Below are 18,449 nucleotides of genomic sequence, written 5' to 3'. Positions count from 1 at the left end.
AGAATGGGAGTCATTAGTGTGGTTTCAGCAGGAGAGAAGATAGTGGTGTTGATCTGGAGGAAATGCTGAAGCCCCTTCCAGAGTGTGGAGTGAGGAGCCCACGAACAGGGAGGTGTGCAAGCTTTTGGGGTGTAGAGGATGGAAACAGCAGCACATGGCATGATAGAGCTGGGATACGGCTGAGGAAAAGGCTGATTTCAGTGGGACAGCAGGAGTCTCAGTGGTGGTAAGGCTGGGTGCTGTGTTGGAAGACAGTGTAGTCAAAATACAGGTTCAAGGCCAAATACTGAAGTGAATTAAGATCTTTGTCTCCTTTTGGAGCTGTATCTGATTAGACAAAGTCTTTATTTCTTCCTTAGTGTACTCATGAACTGGAAGAAAGAGATAAATGGTGATGGTGAAGCATTTACTCACTTCCAAGGGTCTTTTGTAGCTGGAGGTGGTCCATAACTGTGTGCAATCAGGTGGACCATAACTGTGTGCATGTTCCAGTCGCTTTTGGGTGAGAGGGGAGGATGAGGATGCCAGGCTTGGTCGGTTTCATCTCCCTTCATTGAAGTCAGCACCTGAAAAGTTTCTTTTTACTGGCTACTCACACAAGTAGAAGTGCAAAAGGGTTTGAAAACATCTTAAAATAAGTTTGTAAGTCACCAGGGCTGGTTTGTTTCTCCTGCATGAGTGGTGCTGTCACATGCTCTTTGGAATGGGGGCAGCCAGAAGCTCCTGCCTGCAACCCAGAGCTGTGCTGGTGTGAAGTGGAGCTGTCTTGACCTCTCTCCACCATTGCTCCTGTTGACCTTGTTAGAGTGGGTTTAGTCCTAAAGAAACAAATCATCAGCTAATTGTGTCCCCACTCTGGTGGCCCTTCTCACAGATGTTTTACCATTTCAAGTAGGAGCAGTTGTTTTAAGTTTTTTGTTTGTTTATTTGGCTTTTTTAGTGTAGCAAACAGAAGGGGGAAAGTAAAATCTGATGCTGGGTGCAGGTCAGTTGCTCATGTCGAAAGGGTTGTATGAAAACAGGTTACGTGGTAACTCTGAAAGTGGTCCAGCTTGCTGCATAGTAGGTCTGCATTTTGCAGAGCTTGATTATTCAAATGAATTTTTCTAATATTGGCATTAATTCCCTTACAGCAGTGTATGAAGTTGCTTATTTCACAGTCCTCTCAAACGTGGGAGCCTGGCTGTGAGCAGAGCAGACTGCTTATCAGCTCAGCAGCCTCTGCAGCATCATGTGTTCAGTAAATGCTGGGAGTCAACCTTGAGAGTTTACAGACTCTGGCTTGCGTTTCCTTTGCTCTGGATTTCACTGCACTCTTTAATTCAGGAGTTTTAAACCCATGCTAAATTTAGAGAGAAGAGGGAATTCCAGTTGCTGGAATTGCATGGCCAGCAATCCATCTCCTGGCCAGAGAGAGCTGGAGCTGGCCAGGAGGTGAGGGGAATGGAGTTTGGGAGGGCAGACAAACCCCAGCAGCAGCTCTGTGGTGTGAAGTGAGCCCAAAGGTATTCATGACTTTGTCAGAGAAGTGCAGAGGGAGGAAAAGAGCCTCCAAAACAGCACTTTTTAATCTCTCTGGGCAGGTTTTTTTTTTTTCCTCTCCTTTCAAATGGTTTTATTTTACTATATCTGACACCAGTCAAGGAGAGAGGAAGCTCTTTAGCCTTAATGCAAATAAAACAGTAGTGTTTTAGAAAAAAATCTGCTTGCTTTATACCTCTAGGCTGATGGTTGTGACAGACCAGAGAATTTAACTATAAAATTACTCATTAGTTGGGTTTTTTTTTCTTAATCTGTTTAGCTGCAACAATCCATTTGAAGCCTAATTTTTGCTTAAGAGGAATAAAAAAATTACCTGTAGCAATAAATTCTTCTGTCTGTCATGCTGTTTATCTGTCTATCTATCTGTCCCCTAAAGACTAGAAAATGTTGGTTTTTATTTCTATACCCTTGCTGAAAATCAATTGTGACATTTTCTGTTTAGGCTGCTAAAGGTTTTGGCAGATAGAACATGGATTTTGTCTTTTGATGGTGAATTCAATTCAACATTTATTGCAGAGACCTCAAGTGTTTAAACGTGTGGTGATAGACAACTAAACCTCCCACTGTGCTAAACTCCACCAGGTCTCATCAGTAGTTTTGCTATTCAGAAGGAATTGGGACTTGTTTCATCTGTTTTTAATAAATATGAGGCTTGCATGCTGTTCATGTCAGAACTAAAGCCAACTTTGAGTTGCAGTTTGACATGTGGAGTCTTCACTTTTTAGCTCTTGCTGCTAAAGATACCTACTCGGGGTGTTGTTATCCTCAAAACTGTAAGGGGTTTTCACATCTTCTCTCTGAACCGTGATGTTGAAATGTGTGAGGGAAAGGAAAGCAAAAGCCAGGCTGCAAAAATGCTGGTTGTGTAAGAGGGCACACACCTGGACTTGCTTGCTGGCCGAGGTGGATACCAGCATTTGGGAGCAGTGGGGTTTGGTTGGGTCTGAGATGCTGTTGCTGATGCTGGGGCGAGTCTGATGGAGACCTCTCCTGAAAACTGGGACATGGGAGGAGGGCAGAGCTGGGTTTGGTGGGTCAGGCACCAGCACCAGCCTGGCCTCTCCTGCATCATCCCGGAGGATTTGTTCAGGTGATGTCTACAGGAGAGCGATTGGTGATCCCAGAGCCTGTGCCCTGAGCTTCCTGGGAGCTGGAACACCCCACAGACTTTGTGGCTGAACTGATGTGCATTAAACACTGACAGCTGTTCCTGGGGCGCGGGGATCGCGGGGATCGGCGCATGGCAGGTGAGGGGAGCTGCTCCAGGGTGGATTTGCCAAACAGAGTCCTTGTGCTGCCAGCAGTGCTGGTGGGCCAGGAGCCCAGGGCACAACTGCAGTGACAGCACCTCCCCAGACGGCTTTTGTTGAGACATGAGAGAAATCTGCTCCCGGGCTCTCTGCGTGGTGCTGCCATTTGGTGCAAACACCACATCACTCATATGCCGTGTCTGAAGTGTATTTTTTCATATTTATCCTGTGAGATGGATGGGGAATTTGGAGGTTAGGGCTGCTTGCATGGGCATCAGATTCAGTGGGAAGACGTAGAGGCAGTAAATGAATTCAATATTGGATTGATCAACTTTTGCCTGTGTTGGCAATTGGTTTTAGCACCTTTGTGTGAAGTGTGTTTATGGTAGAAACGTGTATTTTGTTTAAGAGGTTAGGCTGCTTTCTTGTGCTCTTGTATTAAGATTTTCAAATAAATTATTAATACTCAGAAGCCCAGAGGTAACAAGAACCTTAGAACTGTAATTTCCCCATTGAGGCCAGGCAAAACATAACACTTCTGAACATATACATTCTTGCTCTAAGAATGACTGTGAAAATTCACACCAAAGGATCATAAATTGCTACCAAATTAATTTCTAATGTAAGTCTATTGTGCATGTGTTACATCTGATTCAGTTTCTTTAAAGCAGTTGACTTTGTAAAACTTTTTTCTATAAAAACATGCACAGTAAAAAGTGTTTATGTTGCAATATAGCACTTAAATTGCATTTTTTAAAACCCACACAACAAAAAAAACCCCTATTTTATACAACTATTTATTTGCTGTAACATTTTACTAACCAAGGGAGCAAAGTAACCCAGAGATCTGTGATGTCATGCTAAAAGCCCAAGTGTTAGCTTGCCAAGTATTGATGTTCTCACGATACTTTGTAGACACAAAAAACTAAGGCAAAGTGGAGCGATGCTGTGGTGCTGATAAAGGAAATGCAGTTTATGGAGATTAAACAGCTGAAAGGCGGGCGTGTGTTACCAGTGAGTCTGTGCAGACTGTTGTCTCCCTGGGGCCAAGCACTTCTTAGGCATTTGCTGCATATTTTGACCAAGTACAGAATGTAGGCGATCTAAACTTTATGCACTGAAGTTTCTTAAAAAAGCAGGGAAGGGTGTCACTGGGTTTTTTTTTAATCAATTTTTTTCTGAAACTGATGCTTCAGAAATGCCTTTAGAGAGCAAAATGAGTGTGGTGATTAAAAAAAAAAAAAAAAAAGAACTTAAGCAGCTTGCTCATTAGTCTCAGTTAAAGCTAAGTTGATCATTGATACAAATTTGCATTATTTTCCCAGCCTGGCGTTCGGTAACAACTTTTCCTCGGTACGCTTTTGTTTCAGTTGACATTTGCTTGAATGGCCAAGCGAGTTGGCAAATTCTGTGCTGCTGGTCTTTGAAGTTGTGACTTCAGCCCAAACAGCCTGGTCTTTGTGTGCAGCGGGGAGCCCCTTGCCTTGGAGAAGGGTGCGTGCTGCACAAAGGGACTGTGCACATCCAGCCTCACAATGCTGCTGAGCACTTCAAGTAGCTCAGGTCTTGCAGGAGTATTGGTTTCTTTGCTGGGATTTTTTTATTGTAAGGAGTTGAAGTTCAAAATATTTAAAAAAAAAAAATTAGGCAGAAGATTAACCTGAAAGTACTTTTTTTAAATTGATCTTCAAACCTAGGTTAGTATTTAGCGGGATTTGAACTTCAGTGGGAATTTTCTGTGTTCTCTGTTCAATACAATTATTTCATGACGGGGCTGGAGAGCAAGCTCTGCTAAGTACAAAGGAAAAAGTAGGGATTTACTTGAGTTGGGTAGCATTTGTTTAAGATTTTACACGTTGTCACTAGAGTTGTACTAAAATCTGTTGTATGTCCAGAATTGTCTGAAAAACTAGACACAATACGGTGACAAAATATGAATGCTTGGATGGGAAGGAGGAAGTCTGTATAAATAAGACAGTTTATAAATATCTATTTATTGTATTATTTGCACATTTCATGGTCAGTTGAACTTCTTTTACTGTTCACAGCCCATATCTTAGTAATTGTGGTAGGAGTGTAGCTTACAAAGCATTTGTGTGACTCCCTCTCAGATGGAGCAGCACAATGCTGAAGGACAACTCCAGCCCCTCAGTATTTCTTTGTGCACAGAGCTGAGGATGTGCATGAGCAGTTTTTGAATGGAGCCTTGTAGCTGCAGTAATTTTCTTTTTAATGCATCTTCCATAGCTACAGTGAAGTGAAGGAGAGGATGTTCAGCAGGAGGAATTGCTTGCCTGGCTTTTACATTGGCCCTTCTCAGAAGCTCAATTTTTGTTGGCTGAAGAACTGCACCCAAGGGGCCACAATTTCTTGGAAGGGCTGAGTAAAAAATTGAGGTGGAGAAAGGATTTTTAAACAGATCTTGTCACATGGGTTTCGCTGTGTTTTGCTTTGACAGGGAGTGGCTGATTCCCAGTTACAGAAATTTTGGCCATCTGAGTATTAGAAATTGGGGTCAGCCTTCCACCTCTCCAGGTGAGGGCTCGGTGCAGAGGAGGTGTTGGGAGCCTTGGCTGTAAGCCAAGGTCAGGAAAACATTCTCCCAGCTGAACTCAGCTTCTCCATGCTCAGATCTGCTGCCTGACCTGCTTGTGCAAGTGCTCTTCAACTGATTGTGAAAACTCCAGCAATTTCAAAGGTAATAGTTAGCAGAGGTCTCCTCAGGCTGACCTGGCTTGTTTTGACTGAGGCAGATTAGGGACTGGTGGCCCAGAGCTGCCCCTGTTCACCAGCCACGTGCAGCTGACTGCGGGCAGCACCTGGACAGGTTTTCCAATTGATCCAGTTAAACCAGTGTGAGCAGCTGTGAGAGGCATCTTCCCTGCAGTTAGAGTGAGCTTTCTATTGGATAATTCTATCTGTTAACACTAGTATTAAGCAAATAATGTATTAAAGCAAAACACTATCAAGTAAGTCTGCTTTACCCATAAGATCCCCTGCAAAGCTCACCTAACTTCACCACAGCCTTACACACCTGAGAAGATGGTGCTGTCTGCTCCCCACATCAGCAGCAGTGTACTCATCTCTCAAAAGCAGTTGCACATATTGTACACAGATTTTAAAGCAGCAATTAGTATTGTTTTCCTTCAAAAAACATTCTCCTTCACATTTCCATTTGGAATTTTCTCTCTGTAAAAAAATGTGGCTGCATTTTTATACTCATCTGTTTATCTGTACCAAATGCATTGTGAAGGAGACAGGACTTCTACATCATGAAGGGCTTCTGTGACCCAGTTCAGCGATTCATTGGTTCATAACAGAGTGTATGAGCAAGCACCCACAGTGTGTAGCAATGCATATTTTAAGCTTGTGTCATATTCAATGGTAAATAGCCATTTTCCCAGTGATTTGTATTGGTTTTGCACTTCATTATCCATGCATACTTATACCCAAGTAGAGATTGCCAGGCAAGCAGTTTCTGAGGCTGGAATAAAGAACAGTTTACTTTCTGGTCCTTTCTTAGGCCAGTAAATGTTGGATCCAAAATTGTGAGAGAGCTGTGTAAACTTGCAGGAATTTTGTATTGGAGCTATATTCTTCTTGTTGACTATCCTGTTGGGTTTCTGGGATGGGATATGGGATCAACATCCTATTAACTTTGAAAAAAGCTGTACAGGTTAATGTGTATGTATTCACAGTGTATGCTGATATCTGACCATTGGGTGCAGGCTGTTCTTGCCTGATGCTTAAGTGATGCAGTTTCAAGTCTCTCTGTCAGGTTCCTATTGCACAGCATCTCCAGGTGAGGTGAGAAAAAGTATCCCACAGCATTCTTGTGAGGAGCAAGGAGGCCAGATGCAGGCACTCAGGACATCTCAGCACTGCTGCCAGCATAGCCTGGCTTAGCCTGTATGGCAGAGCAGGGGGAAGACCTGACAGACCGGTCCTGCTCCGTTTACACAGGACAGAAAGTACTCAGGTGGTTCCATGGCAATCACATGCTGGCCTGACCTCAGCCATCAACAGAGCATGGCTGTGGTTATTAGCTAAGTATTTCCATAATGTGTGCCTCTCCAAGCTGTAATTAAAGCCAAGCCTGCCCCTAGCTAATTACAAGCTTGCTTAGAAGTGTAGTTTATATAAAGCTTTTCAAACTTTGTATGGGGAAGATACACATCCACAGGCATAATGAGAATGACGCCTTATTTTCAAAATGAAATTTATAGGCCTTGGTGTCTGTTTCTCCCTCCCTTTAGTTTTCTACAGGCTGTTTTTTGCATCGTTGGTCACAGTTTTTGCCAGAAGTACTACCCAAGTTTCACCGACATCAAGCCAGTGAATTTTTAGTTTTCTTCAGAGTGTTTTTGTTCTCACTGCTGAGAGAGTAAACCAGATGTTAAAATGCCTTTGAGCTTTGTGTGTGGAGAAGACTAATAAATAATACTTAGATCTCTCATAAAGAGAAGATAAGGAATCTTGAAAGTGGTGAAACTTTTTGTGGAACACATCGCTACAAGGTCTCTGTAAATAATGATCCATCTATGGAGAGTTGCTGTGCGTTGCTTATGTGGTGCTGCACCTGTACATCTTCAGCTCAGTGTCTAGCAGTAAAGCAGTGCTGGCAGTGAAACCCCCTGGAGCAGCAATATGGGCAGGGCTTGGTGACAAGGCAGGTTGTGACTCTGACATGTGCTTGTAGGGTGGGCTGGTGTGGTCATGGTCCTAACAAAACATTTCCCAGTGGTTGTTGCAGCACCACGTCAGCCAAGGCCACCCTCTGGGGCAACTCTGAGGCAAAGACACAGCTAGATGGTACTGACATGGTCACCACTGCCCTTCCAAAGCATTCTCTTTGGATTTTATCAGTCACTCTCTCTCTTCCATTCCCCATTTCCAGGTGCTTTGCTTAGATCATAGTGCAGTCTGGCAGGGAGGAATGCACCACCACGTTCTCTCATGAGTGAATGGTGTCTCAAAAGGACAGGGAACACAGTGGAGCCTGCAGCACTTGTGCATTTGTCTTTGACACCTTTGGAACAAGGGGATGTTCCCATAGCCTCCATCGCCGTGGGTGTTTGGGAAAAGAAAAGAGGGCTGCCTAATGCAATGTATGGCCAAGGAGAGCGTGAGATAACTGGTGCAGCTGAAGAATTCCCTCTCCTCTCTCCTGTCTAGCCATTTTTGAATTTGGTATTTAGTTTGATTATTCAGGTCAGATCAGATTTAGGTCAGTTGTGATGGATTTTTTCCAAATCCAGTTCCCTAGATTCCTACTGTAAACGCTTACCAGATGACACGATGTGAAGCTGGAACAGACTCGAGCTGTGTGATGACCGAATAAAATCTCAGTGGGAACCACTTCCACGTTCCTGAGATCAGTTTCTCATGTAATAAATTCTGTATCCAGAATTGTATCAAATACTTTTCTGACAAGAGTGAGGTTTTTTTCCTAACGGACAAATCCCAGCAGAGCTATTTATAAGAAGCCTCTCTCTTGTGTTTGCACTCACATGCCTGTTACTCAGACCTACACTGAAGAACAAATATAACTAACATTTTTTCTGTGTCCTTGCCTGTGCTTTTGGACTGACCCTGTTTGGTCTTATCTGACATCCTCCACTACATTTCTTTGCTGGTGTTCTGTTGGTAAAGGTTGCCATAGCAAAGCACCATTAAAGGCTTCTCCCTGAAGGAAGAATCTGGATTTATTTGGTGACACTTCTTCTCTGCCGACTGTTTCATTCCTTTGTTCTGCCTGATTCTCTCCTGGCTGGGAGGGATGGGGAGAAGTGATCTGAGTGAGTGCCTTGCTCATACCCTTATGCTAACACCTACAAAACCCGTGTAACAGGGAGTAGGTGTGATGCTGAGCACCTGGGCAGTGCATGGCAGAGTCCTTTGGCTTGGGGGGAGGAGGCCAGCCCATTTCAAACATAAATACAGACATGAGAAAAGCTACTTGAGTTGTTTGGTTTTTTTTTTAAATAATAAATTTAGAGCTGTGTTCTTTCACTGTTAGTTCCTAAAATGAAACTAGACATTGCCCAGAAGTTGTTACTTAACCGGCCTACAGCTTCTTCTGCCACAGCCTCTTTATTCATTTCCTGACACAGTGAAGGAAATCCTTGACACCAGCCTTCCCTGAGTTGTGTCCTGGCTCTTTAATTGCTGCATGTAATTCTCCTCTACATCCAGTCAGGCAGATGAGACCTTTGCTTTCAGTTTTCAAAAGTTCTAGTTTGTACAGGTTACAGGGGAGGGTGGATTCTTCCACTTGTGTCTTCTTGGTGGCTGCAAAACCCACATTAAATCACCGTTCTACCATTTGGCTGCCTGATTAGATGTTCTGTGCATACCTCAAAATATGTGATGTTTTACGGTGAGATTTGCTATTTAAATAAGAGGTTTGCCATAATTGGCTGTTATAAATTACAAGCAAGAAGGAATGATTTATTGCTTATAATTAGAGATGAGTTACGAAGGGGAATGTTGGTAATCATAAAATAAAGCTTGGAATACATTGATTTCCAGATGGCTGCCAGTGAAATTGTTCTTTAATGTATAATAGACCAGACACAAGGAAAAAAAAAATCACTCATCCATCCTTATTCCTTGATTAATTACTTGTATGAATCTATAGTTGCTTTGCATTCTGAAATATTAGTTTTGCCTGCGTAATTGGATGTGAGAAACTGAATTTGCCCAGTGGTATAGGCTGCTACAGGTGTGGAAGAAGCGAGTTCCTCTTTTGTCTGGGATGATTTTTGTCCTTGTAATGTCAACAGGGAAGATCCAGCGATCGATCTGGCATCACCTTTGGGTATAACAACCTCAATGAATTGTTCCCAGAGACTGCAGGTTACTAAGGTGTTTTCTTTTTATCTTTTGCTTCATTTGAAGCTTTCATGAGGTTAAGATTGATCAAAACACTTGTCCAAAAGCAAATATCTGTAATCCTCCTTGCTTGAGTCTAGAAAAATACATTTGCACCAGAAACAGACGGCAGTGCTGCTGCTGAGAATTTTTCAATAGCATAATCCTTCTGTTGAGATGATAATGTGTTCATTTAACTTTTAAAATTTCACTTCTTGTTACTATAGTTTCAAGCACCGTTTGAAATTTATTTTTATTTGCCTTATCTGCTAATAATGGCTCTTTCTGCCATAGCAGTTGCATTCTGCACTGTTGCCATTTGAAAGACGGCGCTGCACGATAGTTCAGGCGTATGGATTGTCACCACATGAGTTGTCTCACGCCCATGTTTTAAAAGTGACACTGCCATTAGACTTGCTTAACTGAGACCATTATGATTACTCATTTACCTTCATTAAAATGCTTCATAGCTTCCTTATTTTAAGTAGCTTTTCTCAGCAAGGTGCAGATTTGCCTTGCTGCCATCATTTCATCTGGAAAAATTTCCGTGGTGAAAGGAATAACATATTTTCAACTAATACTTTGCTGACCTGTGGAGAGATGAGCTCATCGGTGTCTTTATTGACAAACGCAGGAAGAAGGTGTGTCAACCAGAAATATTAGATCAGTCAGCCTGTCTTGTCCCGAAGCAATTGTAATTTCCCATGGTCTGCAGCAATTTCCTTTAGAAGCAGATATTTGGAGATATTGTTTGGGATCTGCTGCAGAAGCATAATTTCATTTGGTCCCAATGAGGTGGCCTTAGATGTCATTCTTTTCATTTTTGCAGTTAAAAATCTGTTGGTTTAGTCAGTGGGAAGAACAGCAAGCTGCTGTTTTCCAGCATCTAACTGAGGAAAAATTGTTGCAGATATGCAGAAAAATATTGCCCACTCTGAGCTGGGTTATTGAAGACAGATGTTATAGCCCCTGCCCCTCTCTAAAAAGCCTGGAATAGGTGTTCAACTCACGACACACTAGCAAAGTTCCTGCTTTTCAAAAGCCTGTTGGTGAATGATGTATGTGCTTAGTTCCTTAGTGGTAAATCTATTCCTTAGTGAATTATAGAGGTTCTTACTTTTTTTCCAGTTTCCTCCTGCCAGTTTTGGTCCCTCAGTGCTCAGTTCCAGGCATTTGCTGGGAGAGGCTGCTCTCATTAGCCCTGAAGATGTTCTCAGAGCCATGTTTTCTGGTGCTGCACTGATGGAAGCCAAGCTCCTCTGATCCAGCATGAAAGATGGCTAAGTGGGAATCTGAAGTGGGAACAATTCCTTATTTCACTTTAGCAAACTTCAGTTTGCTTTTTTTCCTGCTTGAAATGGCTTTCTGTAGTGTTGCTTGCTTGGAAACAGGACAGAAGCACTGACTGTTGGTGGAGTTGGAGTTCATGCAGGGATGTTGGAGCAGAGTTAGCAGGAACTGGCTCAGCTGTCTGTTGGTATCCAGGAGGGTTCACACTCTACCTGCTGCTCATTAGTCACATCTGTACAGCTGGCAGCACTGAGCCATCTGCAAAGGGACCTCGCTGTTTGGAGCTGAGCTAGTTGCAGTTTGGACATGCTCTTGGTTGGAGTCTTTCTGCCCTTAGCTGGGGTCTCTGCAGCCCTGGCACTTGGGGGAGCGATTCAGGGAAACTCCTTGGAGCTCTCACTGTGATGGTGAGCTGGACAGGGTGAAGAGCCTGGTCTTGAGAAAGCCAAAACCGCCTGCCTACCTCTTGTTCAGGCACACAGGGTTTCAAGGAGTGAGCGTCACAGGTGCTTTGTCATTCTACAGAGCATGATGATGTCTGTGGTTGTATCTGGACTTCTGAGGTGGTGCAGTGCACCTGACCCCCAGCCCCTGTCTTCGGGGCATCATGCTGCTGTCCATGGGTGTCACAGCCAGCCCTGGCCTTGGCCGTGTGCCTCCGCTTCCTCTCGAGCGGAGGGAGCGGCTCCTGTGAGCATCTGGCTCTCAGGCAGAAGCAGATGTAGAAGATGGTGGGATCCACAGCTGGATGTGCAAACCCTGAAGTGCTGCAGGGTTAAGGTTGTCATTGCAGCCTTTGTTTTGCCCTCTGGAAGACAGCAGTCATCCAAGTGTGGGAGGGTCACCCCTTTGTCCTGACCCAATGGCAGGACAGCGGGCAGTATCTCCTGATGCTGTTGTGTTTCCAAGAAAATATTTACATCCTTGCAGAGAGGTAATTCCCAGCTTTCCGGTAAGGATAACATTGATGGTACCTAATTAAAGGGCACTCTTAGCCTGTATAAACATTTATATTAATTTCCTTCTCACACAGATGTCTAGTAAACTGACCTCCTGAGGCAAAACCATCTGGCCTCAGGTGGGAGGAGGATCTTGGCCAGCGTGAAGAACCCGACCTGTCTCTTGTTGAGTCATTTCTCAATAGTTTTTTCTGTCCCTGCACATGAATGGCCTGTGCATGGATATATAGGTTTCATGGGCAGTTGTCTTGGATGACCTGCATAATTACACTGCAGGCTTGTGGCTGTGGGCTCTGTTGGATCTCTGCTTCCCATTGTGTATTCCGGGACCATCCGTGTATAAAATTAGTATGGGCGGTAAGCAGCAGTAAGATGTTCCCTACATGGGTGGATTAAATTAAAATTCAGTAAGAAAAGAGCTTTGGGTAAGTTTCCAAATTACTTGTAGGATTGCACTGAGGAGATTGTTATGGTATTGTCAAACTTTTGGTGGATGAACAGTCTGATGCAAGTGAGGTGGGTTTATTCCCTCTCACTGCTCTTTCTCTTTTACGTACTATGCTGTGTAATCTTTTGTTATTAAATAATAAACAAAATAAAAACTGTTGTTTGTCACAGCCAGCTTGTTTTGCAGAGAAAAACACTTTGAAAGTTCAGTCTGTGTGATCTCCAGCCCTGTCAGGAGCTATTATATTGAATTTTCTTTTAAATTGTTAAGCTGGAGGACAAACCCAGACGTTATCGTGCGCATCTCAGCTGAGAGCGGAGCAGATTCGGCAGGGAGCAGCCTCTGATGCCTGGTACCATGCCATTAGTTTTTGTCACAAACATGTCAAGATAATCTGCTTCCAGTGTTATATGTGTTGGCTGACATGAGCATTAGTAGATCTGCATAATTTTTGAAGTAGTTTGAAGTGTGGATGTAGCACACTTGGGGCTGTGTGAAATCTTTTTTATCCCCCTTTTACGGATCACACTGCTGTTCAGACAGTTGCTTGTTCTGTTCTTCCCTCCCACAAGGTGCTGTGTTAATTTGCAAAGTTCAAAAGGAAAATACCCCAAACTAGAAGTCATCATAAATAGTGAACGACAACTGACACACTTTGGAAAACCAAGAGCCCCATTATTTCCCAGTCACAACATTACATTTTAAATGGATGCTGTTGTGTATATATATATACAACGTATACTTCATATATATGTATATATATATTGTATATATATATACATATATATATACATACACACACACACACACACACACACACACATATATATATATATATATATATATATACACACACATATACTTCAGTATATATGGAATTGTACCTTAATGTAGGCTGTTATTATTTATTGAGCTCATGAACCTCTGATTCAGTCTGGACTTTGATGGACAGGATCTTTCTTCTGTGCATGTGTGTCCCTTGGGAGCCTTGTACAGATGAGGTTGAGTCATGCCCAGTGAAAGTTGGATAGGATACTTCAATTACTTACTTTTTCGAGGTGTTTTTTGATCATTTATACTCAGACCTGTCCCAGCCTTAAAAGCAGTCATGCTTTTCCATGAAGACACTTTTTTCCACCCTCTGAGGTGCAGCCAGACAGCAGAAGGAGCCTGTATCTGTAGCCATGGCAGCCAGTAATTTATTGCTCCATATGGCTGGTGTGGCAGCAGCTGCTCTGGTTTAAGGAGGTCAGGACATGGGGGCATTTAAGAAACAAAACAACACCCCAACTATAAAACCTTCTTAAATGGTTTTGTACAGTAATAGTAGGGCTCTTCATGGGCATAAGGAGAGCCAAGGGGGTTATATATTTATAACTTTAATAGCTGTAGTTTGAATCAAAGCCATTATTTCAATGGGGAAATAAGTTTTTTGTGATGGTTTTACCTTTTTCCAGTATTGTGGCTAGTGTTTTAGGAAGCAGGTAGTATGGAAGGCCAGTGGGCCAAGCCATTCCACCCAGGTAACGAGATCCACCCTTGGATCTGGCCTGCAGCAGGTGCTGATCATCCATGGCAGGAGCAGGATCACCCCAATGCTTTCAAATGCATTTTATACTGAGAGAGAAACTGTATTGCCAAATCAGATGACAGTGCTGTGTTTGTAGTAAGGAAGTGAAGATGTGCACGTTGTGAGTGGCTCTCGTGGAACAGAAATACAGCTTTAATTTCAGTTTGGGTGTGAGAATCCCTTGCTGCTGAGAAATGGTATAGAAGGGCTCTTGGATGTAGCACTAAAGTTTTTGCAAATAGGCTTTTCATAAACGTGAATCTTTTTATTTTCATTAGGGGACCATTTTAATTAAAATGAAACTGGAATGTTTACTCTGCTTCCTGTAGCTGTGATTGTTTTCTTCACTGTGTGAGCACATGTATAATTTGCTCTAAAAGAAATGTCAGCAGTTTCTGATTACCTTGTGAGTCTTACTCAACAGCTTGATTTTAATTGGGGGGAGGAAATATTTTCAGGGTGCTCCAGGGAGGTCTGATGTCTTTGGATAGCAGGAGGGAAAAGGTGCTATCTTTGGTACAATGTTAATTGCAATAATCATGACTATGAATTTAAAATAAAAGTCTTTCATTTCTTACCAATGTTGGGTGTTTTACAGTCATGTCAACGAAACACAACCTGTTTGGTAATTAGAATCCTTCAGCTAGGCAACCTTTTGGCTTTGCTGCATCTATATGTTTATAAGCATCTAAATAGGGTGATTTTTTTTGGAAAACAGTGATTGAAAGTAGGTAAATTTTTTGTTATGAGGGTGGTGAGGCAATGGCACAGGCCCAGAGAGGTGGTGGATTCCCTGTCCCTGGAAACACTCGGGGTCAGGTTGGGCAGGCTCTGAGCAACCTGGTCAGGTTGAAGGTATCCCTGATCCTTGCAGCAGGTTGCATTTGACAGCACTGAAAGGTGAAAACTCTACAATTGGGGTTAGATAATAGAAAGAGAAGGCTGAGCACATAGGGAGTGTGTCCATGTCTTCAAATATAATCTCTTTGAGCCCAAAAGTCAACCAGGATTTGTAAGTAATAGATATTTATGTAGGTCAAGTGAATCTCTTTCTTGGAATTTTTTGTAATTATGTAATACGACAAGAAGTATCTGTAGCAGAATAATGTGTTCTGGATTCTTCAGTGGCACTGCTCCTGAAACATGCCCTTAGCTTATTTTTGTTTTGATCTGCTGGGAGGAGGCACCTTCAATTACTTGAGTTGCTGAAATGCCTTTTGGGTCCTGCAGAGCATTCCAGAGATGGCCAGTTTTTGAACCTTTCTAGAGCTTACCTTTATCTAAATCTTGTATTTTAATATTGTCTCCACCATCAGAGATAATGATCTGAGTCTCCCCTGCTCATTCTCTGGGGCTTTGTTTCCTCCTGCTGATTATTTGAAATAAATAAATAAGTAGGAAAACAACAAGTTTCTGTGTGTTAACAAGGAGAAATGACTAAGAGAAAAATGAGAATAAAATACTGCTTATCATAAAAGACTGTATCTCTGGAGGCATAAATTGGTATTCATTAAATTGTTTGCCTAGACTTTGTTAAAAGACGTGCTTGAGGAGCTGTCTGAGCAGTGTTTCTGTAGAAAGCAAGTCATCCTCTTCGTGACTAGATACATCTAGATGAGCAGGAGAGACCAGAAAGTAACAATAAATGATGGATTGAGAACAGCTTTCTTGGCAGTAAGGAAACAACAGACTATGAAATGTTTTTCAGAAGTAATAATATTTAACACTTAGCTGTAAAGTTATACTGATCCAGCTCTTCTCCCCCAAATGTGCAGGTCTCTTTCACATCTGTTTCACAAAGTTTTTTTTAAATGTTTATGTTCAATTTCTGTCATTTCTCTTTCAAGGTATTCAGGGTCCCTGGGTTGTTTTTTTATGATTTCTGTAGCTGGATATTAAATTCTTGCCTGTGATGATTATGGTATCCTGCATGCCTAATCTTAGTGGTATCCTCTGTGTATCATCAGATGCAGAGAAGCAGTTGCAGACCAGTGCTAGGTAATCAGTGAGGCCCAGTCTTGCCATGTCTGCATTCTTCCAATAATCAGTTTTCTTTTGTTTTTTTGTAAAATGTGACAAATGCAGCTGTTTCAAAGACCTTGGGGAGAAGCTGGGGCTGCAGTTTGAGATGAGGTTTTGCTACTGTGCTGGCTTCTTTTATTATTACCTTGATCTGGGACAGACTCTTCCAAGGGAATGTGTGTGTTAATTATCGTGGCATTTGTGGCTCTCTGCTCTTTATCTTAAGTCATTAAAAAAGTAATTGCACAACAACACTAGCAGAGTGCTTTCACTGTTTGGAGAATGAATACTCTATGTCAAACTCTTGTGCAACTTTTCTGATGTTCAGCATTTTTTTCTTTCTTTCTTTGCAGATTGAGACCCTTGATTTCAACCCAGTTGGCTAAGAAGGCTGCCACCGAAGAGGTATGAAAAACCCAGCACTTCTCCTGGTGCAACAGGTTGAGTTTGGAAATTCCCACAAGATATTTTCAGCCTGGCACTGGTCATGTGGTAGATAAGGGTAAAAGAAATGAGTCTTGTCTGTCTGATCAGGCCAGGAATTGGTTACTGTGAACACTGCAAAGCTGAGATCAGCTGTTTTCTAACCCAGACTTGCCTTAGTTATCCATCAGGAACATTAGCACAGCCTCACGATGCTTCATTGGACAGCAAGAAAGAGAAAACTGCCTGCAAGCATCTAAAAAGGTCCATGTCAAATAAATGGTCAGGAGGAGTAGGGGAGGGCAGAGCTCGTGCTTGTTTCGCAGCACTTTGACTGTCTTCACAGGGAAGAAGGACTTTGCAAACTCCACTTTTGTGCAGCCAGGGATGAGCTGGGCTTCTGTCAGAGACCAGTATGGAAAGAGCTTACCCTATACAGCCTGGCTCACTCTTTGCTGTGTTTGTCTAGTTTGAAAATGTAATAGTGGCACAGAAAAGTCAGTTCTAGTAACTGGCCACTGCCAGAAGCCCTCCTTGGGTGGCTTTGTGCACTTCCCAGAGGGATCATGATTATTTTCAGATAGTGAAACCAGATAACAATGATAGCCATTTTCTTTCACAATTATTTTCACACTGTACAGAGTATTCAACGCATTTTGTATACAACAAGCTGTCTACTGCATATCTAAAAATTCAGTATACCAAAGGTATTTGTCCCTCTTGCCCATGAATGTGTGACACTGATACCCTTCTGAAAGGTAGGGTAGTTTAATACCTTTGGGTAGTTTAGTAGTAATACCCTTGGGTAGTTTAATACTTTTGACAATTGCCCATCCATACATAAAGCTAAGAGCTAAACTCCAGTCAGGATGTCTGGAAGTGAATTCAGGAAGTTCTATTTAAAGGTGTTGTTTGACTGCCTTATTTTTAACATGACTAAAAGTCATTGATTTTCAGAAACAGTTTGATATCCTGCCTAGGGAAATACATTTTCACTTCTTATTCTATGCTCATTAGAAAACTCTGCACATTTTTAGAAGTACAGCAGTCTGGAAGTGGACATGATAATTAGAAGAAGGTCACATTTTAATTAGCATGGAGCAATTTTAAAAAATAATGACTCAAATGTAGCTCCTTTATATTCACCCACTTTTTCAGAGCAGATGGATACTTTTAAACATATAAATTGATGTATATTATGATGCTGATTTGTTTCAAACTCTTGTGTCTATTTCTGCTTATACCAAGATGGACTCAATTTGATCACTCTAGAGGCAAAAGCAGTGGTAGGAAATATAAACTGGAGGGAGGTTCCTCTAAATAATATGATTAATTTGAGCATTAAAAAGTAATGAAAACCTGTCTCTGACTGATCCGAATATCTAAATACTTGATTTTCTATTAAAATTAATGGGTGTCTTTTGCCCTATTAATGAGCTATTGGAGCAAACCCTGAGGTGACTTTGAAAAACTCAGGCAGATTCTTTAGGTTGACTGTCATGGTATATGACAAGTTCAGGAACAGCTTTGATGTTTGAATAATTAGACTATCAACTTTCTGGTACAGGGATTTTCTCTTACGGTGTATCTCTGAAGTGCCTGGAGTTACAGGGATTCTGGGAGCTACTGCATCCCAAGTAAATACATTTATAAATAAATAAATAAATAAAAATAAACTGCAGCATTTTATCAGAGCTTCCTGCCAATGGAATTGGAGAACATGCAGCAGTACATAGTTGTGTACTGTAATTGAAAACCTAGAGCACTGTGGCACTTTTCTTATGGCATGGACCAGAGGAGTTGGGGTTTTTTGGTCTCCTTTGGGCCATTCATTTTTAGAAGCACTTCACCACTGGTCCTTCCTAGGAAGAGGTCCCAGTCTTTTCCATCTTTCTTACTAGGGAAGATGACTCGATGCTGGTAACAGCTGACTGGTGACAGGTACTGTCAATATTCCATATTCCCTTCTCAGAATTCTTCACATGACAACACAGCATTCATGGTTAATCTCTAGGATTCTTCCAATTGCTACTAATTGGCTGGTTTTGTGTGCCATGAAAACCCCCAACAGT

The 18,449-nt window shown here is 42.2% G+C and overlaps 1 protein-coding gene across 1 annotated transcript in view; it reads left to right on the top strand.

The window, feature by feature from the left end:
• Positions 1 to 18,449, top strand: part of BRF1 (BRF1 RNA polymerase III transcription initiation factor subunit) — a 172,628-nt gene that overhangs the window by 147,233 nt on the left and 6,946 nt on the right. The window contains exon 16 of the mRNA XM_038139811.1: positions 16,308 to 16,359. Within this exon, the coding sequence (XP_037995739.1) occupies positions 16,308 to 16,359 (52 nt within the window). The remainder of the gene's footprint in view (positions 1 to 16,307; positions 16,360 to 18,449) is intronic.

The sequence above is a fragment of the Motacilla alba genome, chromosome 5 (assembly GCF_015832195.1).
Source record: "Motacilla alba alba isolate MOTALB_02 chromosome 5, Motacilla_alba_V1.0_pri, whole genome shotgun sequence".
In the NCBI taxonomy this organism is placed as follows: domain Eukaryota; kingdom Metazoa; phylum Chordata; class Aves; order Passeriformes; family Motacillidae; genus Motacilla; species Motacilla alba.
This window is presented reverse-complemented; position numbering and strand designations above follow the sequence as displayed.